The sequence below is a fragment of the Cryptomeria japonica genome, chromosome 3 (assembly GCF_030272615.1).
Source record: "Cryptomeria japonica chromosome 3, Sugi_1.0, whole genome shotgun sequence".
NCBI lineage: Eukaryota > Viridiplantae > Streptophyta > Pinopsida > Cupressales > Cupressaceae > Cryptomeria > Cryptomeria japonica.
Genome location: NC_081407.1, coordinates 985,547,619 through 985,553,246, shown reverse-complemented (window position 1 = coordinate 985,553,246; position 5,628 = coordinate 985,547,619). Strand labels below are relative to the sequence as shown.

General features: G+C 36.4%; 1 protein-coding gene across 1 annotated transcript; it reads left to right on the top strand.

Annotated features, from left to right (window-relative positions):
• Nucleotides 1-342: 342 nt before the first annotated feature.
• On the top strand, nt 343-1,794 carry LOC131076195 (probable carboxylesterase 15). The gene has a single exon (XM_058013244.2). The coding sequence runs from the start codon at nt 533-535 to the stop codon at nt 1,469-1,471; it is 939 nt and encodes a 312-aa protein (XP_057869227.2). The 5' UTR covers nt 343-532; the 3' UTR covers nt 1,472-1,794.
• The last annotated feature ends 3,834 nt before the right edge of the window (nt 1,795-5,628 follow it).

The following is a 5,628-nucleotide window of genomic DNA, read 5'->3' as shown; positions in this document are numbered from 1 at the left end:
TAAATTCCAAAACAATCAAATTGAAGAAGCGACAAAGAAAGTCATTGCAGAAAAGAAGTAAAGCATGGTTGGACAAAGCCATGCCTAATTCAAAGCAAAAGCTGCAAGAAAGGTTTTTAAGTCCAAATTCAAGATTAAGGTCAATTTATAAATAATTGAAATGATATTTCCAAGAAGAAAATTTGATCATTATTTAATTGGAAGAGAGAAAAACGACATGTCTAAGCATAATTAGACTGGTAGGTAGCGCAGTGCTTGACCAGCCATTGGTACCATTTTCAGTAAGAACGACTAATTGGCCTTCTCCCATTTATAACAATGTGTTGTCCCACTGGCATTGGCCAATCGTTAACCATGGTCCAGAGAGAATCTTACCGTCCAGAGTCCTTACCAATAACAAACTGTTTGTGCACTACGGCCAAACACATTGAATTGCATGCCGCATAGCCCAATCGAATATTTGAGGGAAGCCCTTTAGTAATTATATAAGCTGCTTGATTGCTGTAAACCAAGCATATAAACCCAAGAAACAATGGAAGCCCTAGAAGATGTGAGAGGAGTTCTCAAGGTATTCAGAGACGGCTCAATTTTTCGCCTGGACGTTTCTCACTTATTCATCCAGGCCAATGAGCAAACCGAACAAGGTGGGGTTGCAACTAAAGATGTTATCCTCAATCAAAATCTAGGGTTATGGGTTCGAATCTACTTGCCCTCAGTTGCCCCAGATGTCCGCCTCCCCGTAATGCTCTATTTCCATGGGGGCGGCTTCTGTCTGGCTTCACCCGGAACCACCGATTTCCACAATTTCTCCGCAAAACTGGCGGCGACTGCAGGTGTGATGATCGTGTCTGTAAACTACAGATTGGCCCCCGAGCACCGCCTTCCCGCAGCCTACGAGGACTGCTTTTCGGCGCTCCAATGGCTGAATTCGGGATCGGAATCCGAGACGTGGGTGCGCTCGTATGCAGACCCGGAAAAAGTTTACCTCCTGGGAGACAGTGCGGGCGGTAACATTGTGCACCAGGTGATTTTACGGTGCGGGAAGAAAGCGAAAGAGTGGATAAAGGGGGCAATCCTTCTGCAGCCCTTCTTCGGTGGGGAGGAGCGCAAGCGGAGCGAAGTGGATTGCGTAGCGGAGGCTTTTCTGAGCGTGCAGCTGAGCGATGCTTATTGGCGTCTCTCGCTTCCCTCTGACTGCCACGCTGACAGAGACCATCCGTACTGCAACCCTCTCGGGCCTCGATCTCCTGACCTGCGGGAGGTGGAGTTTCCTCCCCTGCTGGTGGCGCTGGGCGGAAAAGATGTGCTCAGAGATCGCGGGCTCGAATACTGCGAGGAGTTGAAGAAGATGGGGAAAGAGGTGGACGTGGTTCTGTTTGAAGAGGAGGAGCACGCGTTCTATGCGCTCAAACTCCATTCGGACAGTGCGCAACAGTTGACGCAACATATCTCCCGATTTCTCCATTCTTAGCTACTCATTGGTTGTGTGCTTTTTACTTTCCCAACCACAACTTATTCTGCCAAGGGGTAGGTACCACTTACCTTGATATATGTTAGCGTTTATCGAGGAATCAAATGTATTATTGAGTGTTTTTTTTGCAAGATGAGAATTTGTTATAATGAGGTAAAATATAGATAGTTTAAGTTGGAATGGAAACTTCAAATAAATGAAATTAGAGCTATATGTAAGAATGTAGGGAGTATGAAACAGATTTGATTTGTAACGAGGTCAAATAGATGGTTTAAGTTGGAATGAAAACTTAGAATAAATGAAATTACAGCGATATTGAAGAATGCAGAAAGTATGAAACAGATTTGGTTTGTAACTACGTGCCTTTTTTCCTTAGATATATAGTTGTTGTAGTCTTGCTTCTCCTTTCTTCCTTATAATTGTATATGGGTTGTTTTCCATTTTAGAATACCTTTTGAAGGAGGAGAGTGTTGAGTCAATGCAAAGACCATCCAATGATTTGACTTTGGATATGGTTGTGAATGTTAAACCTTGTCTTATTGTGAGTGGTACTTGCCTATGGTTTACCTAGCGATATAGGTGTTATTTGAGTCTTCATTCACAAGTGAGAGATGTGGAAATGAAGAAATGCACAAGGGACTTTCCATTAATTGTTATTCTACTTTGGACTTTGGTACATGTTTTTATTTCAAACGAAAAGGAAGAAATATAGTGTGATTAACAACATAATAAATTGATCTCATAAGAAGAGCAGACGTGGTAGGTTTAATTTACAGTTCAAAAGTTGGAAATTGGTTTATTTGCATCATTATCATTTTTTCTTAAGTTTAAATTATTTGATTTTTTATATTGTTGTTTATTATTAAAATTTTTAAAATTAACTTAACAATAGTTTTTAATTAAGATTGATGGTTGATTTTATTTGTTCAATAAATTTTAGATAATGCTGACGAATTTTCTTTAGCTAACATTTTTTACTTTTATATGTTTTTTTAAATATAGATTCAATAAAAATTATATTCTTACTGTAATCTATTTCACATAATTGTTCTAATACTAATTATCCTTTTGTAAAAGCTTCTAGTAATATGCATCTTTATCTTCTTCTTTTTTTACGTTTAAACTATATAATTTTTAATATTATAGTTTATTAATTAAGTTTGAAAAAGTAACATAACAATAGCTTATTTGTTTGTTTAATAATTTTTTTTAAATGTACATGGTTTTAGATATGTTATAGTTTCTAATTTACTATTGATCATTAATTCCTGATTGTAAGTAAATTTTCCATGAAATTTATTTATTTATATAATTTGATTTTTATCTCAAAATTATTCTATTGTAAAATTAAAGCAAGTAAAAATGAAGTGAGTAAAACAAGATAAAGATGACTAATTAGTATTTCAAACAAAACCCTAATACTAACATTTTATTTTTCAGTGATATATTCAATTAAATTTATCCATCATGTCTAGAAATTAAAGCTTCAACTATAAAATGCTAGCAATTAGATCACTCAAACAAAGATCAAAAGCTTAAAACAAATTTCAAACACTTGTATGACCATTCATCATCAAATCGAGAAAAGGGAAACTCAGTCAAAGGAAATGAGTCCTAGCATAAATCAAGATCAAGATATCATGACTCTTCAATCTAATCCCTTTTTTGATCAAGATCCCACCTGTCAAGAATCTTATGATGATCCTCTAAGCTTTTGGTATTTCATCCACGATGATCCCCTTTCATCTCAAGAGCAGAGTGTCCTCTCAAGTCCCATTCAACATCCGTTGCCCAAGCAAGATCATGATATCCCTCCCATCTCCTTCAATGATCCAATTCAAAATCAAGAGCAAAGCACAAACTCAAATGATCTTATTCCAAGTCAAGATCAAGGTATCCCTTCTTCTAAACCCCCACATAAACATCCCCTTTCATCCTCTGAATCCATTTTAGGTCCTTTCATTCCAAATTCAAAACCTTCCTTTCCTTTATCCATCTTAGGACCTTACATTAATGCATCCAAAACATCTCCATATCATTCCTCTCCATCCATGAATCTTATTCCCTTGTAAATAAATTTGGATGTCAAGACTAAATTCCATGAGCCTAAATATCCCCATACATGCAAAGATCAACATGTCCAATCTAAAAAATATGTCAAATCAAAGAAAAATCTGATCCAAAAGAAAAAAGCAATATCCAAAAGGCTACAAAAGCCCTTTAAGAAAAAGGAAAAATCAAACACTATGTGGCTTCCTAAGTTGCCCATAAGAGCATTACAATCCAAAGAAAAATCAAAATTGGCATCTAGCCTCAAAGCTCCAAAAGCTTCCTTCAATCGTCTATCTACGCATCTTCCACTACACAAATCTACTCTTCCATCATTTCCTTCATCCATTTTGGGTCCTTATGTCCCAAAATTTATTTTTCCTCCATCCCGTCATCACCTCTCAAGTTGTGTACCAATGCTCATCTTGAAGATATTTTCATCTATCCTTGCACAAATCTTCAACCATCCTAACTATTATCCAACACCTCTTTTCCATTCTTCCATCCCTTTCATTCAATCATTTGCATAAATCTTTCATCTATGAGATAGGTGTTTGTGTCATTTTGTCACATGATCGCCCATTCTCAAATCTCATGTTTGGTCCATTTCCTAGATATATATTCGTGAAACACTTCGAAATCTAAGGTTGTTCCTCTTTAACATTTTTTGGTTGGGATGCATACTCAATCCAAAAAAGAACCACTTATCGTATCTTGGTACCGACATCTTTTTTATTACTATATCTCATACACTTAATCAATTGCTCTAAATCATTGTGATCTCTTCGTTGAAGACATGGCTAGTGAAAAAACTAAAATCATACTTCAATGCCACTGTAATTATCAAACCCACATGAACTTCATTGCTTACGAGCCAATGCACAAAAGAATCAATGACAAGAGCAAAAAGGCAATATCAAAAGCATGAGAAAGAAAAGAAATATCAAGAAAAGAAAAAAATGTAATATCAAAATGCTTGGCTATGAGAACATGCAAATAACTCCATCGGGGCTATGGACGCCTGGCTGGCAATGGAGCAATATTTGTGAGATTACAATGATAACCTCGTTGGGGCTATGGACGCTTGCTAGAAGCGAGGCTCTATCCAAGATGCTTTTGAAGTCAGGGCAACTCATGTAGCGAGCCACGTTGGATTTTGAAGATTACAATGATCATATGAGCCAGAATGAACCCACTTGCACACACATGGGTAATCAAAGACTAAATATCTTGATCCAGTTTGGGATTCTTCTTCCCTTTTGAGTATGCTTCCTAGTCGCTAGACATGTTTGGTTGAATTTTTCTGAGGGTTCTAAGTGTGGGCTAGGTCTCTATCTTTGAAAAGTTCAGGAACATTTATTCAGGTGATGATAGATGTTGTGACAATCTCGCATATCACTTTTTTGCAAATGGAAACCTCTGTACTTGGGGGTAAAGTTTCATCCACTCTATTCTTCATAGCATATCTCCCATTATGCTTCCTCCAATATATCCATTACCCTATCTAAATTCATCATTATGTATGATCTTGCTTCACTTTATCCATACCATCTATCCTACATATTCATTTCTTTCATCATCCCTCAGTATCTATGATCTTGTTTCTCTTATCCATATCCTATCTCTATCCATATCCTCTTTTCCATCCTTGATCTTGATCAAAACTAAGGACAAAACACGATTTTGAAAACCTCTTGACGTGTCCCTTCATGTTCCATTATAAGCTACCTTCATATTTCACCCATCCATCTTTAACTCGACAATTCATTCATCTATTCCTTGTCTTGCTAAATATCGGGGCAAATAAATACATCTTGCTTCTAATCCAAAAATAAATAAATAAATCTAAAAATCACAAAATGTCCAAAAACTAAAAAATCAAAAAATTGACAATCAAATAAAAAATTAAAAATCAAAGCATGACAACATGGATCATCCATCAAATCAAATCAACAACAGGCAAACTCTCAAAATCTACAATCAAACTGATCACATATCTTGTTAATCAATCAAATCTATCAACATCAACATGTCTTATACAGGGAAAGGTATACTTGAAACCATACAGATCAATCTTATACGAGGTATTCACTCTTTAAAACCAGACA

Bases quoted from the DNA above. Each gene is read 5' to 3' on its own strand.
- LOC131076195 (XM_058013244.2), top strand. From the start codon at position 533: ATGGAAGCCCTAGAAGATGTGAGAGGAGTTCTCAAGGTATTCAGAGAC.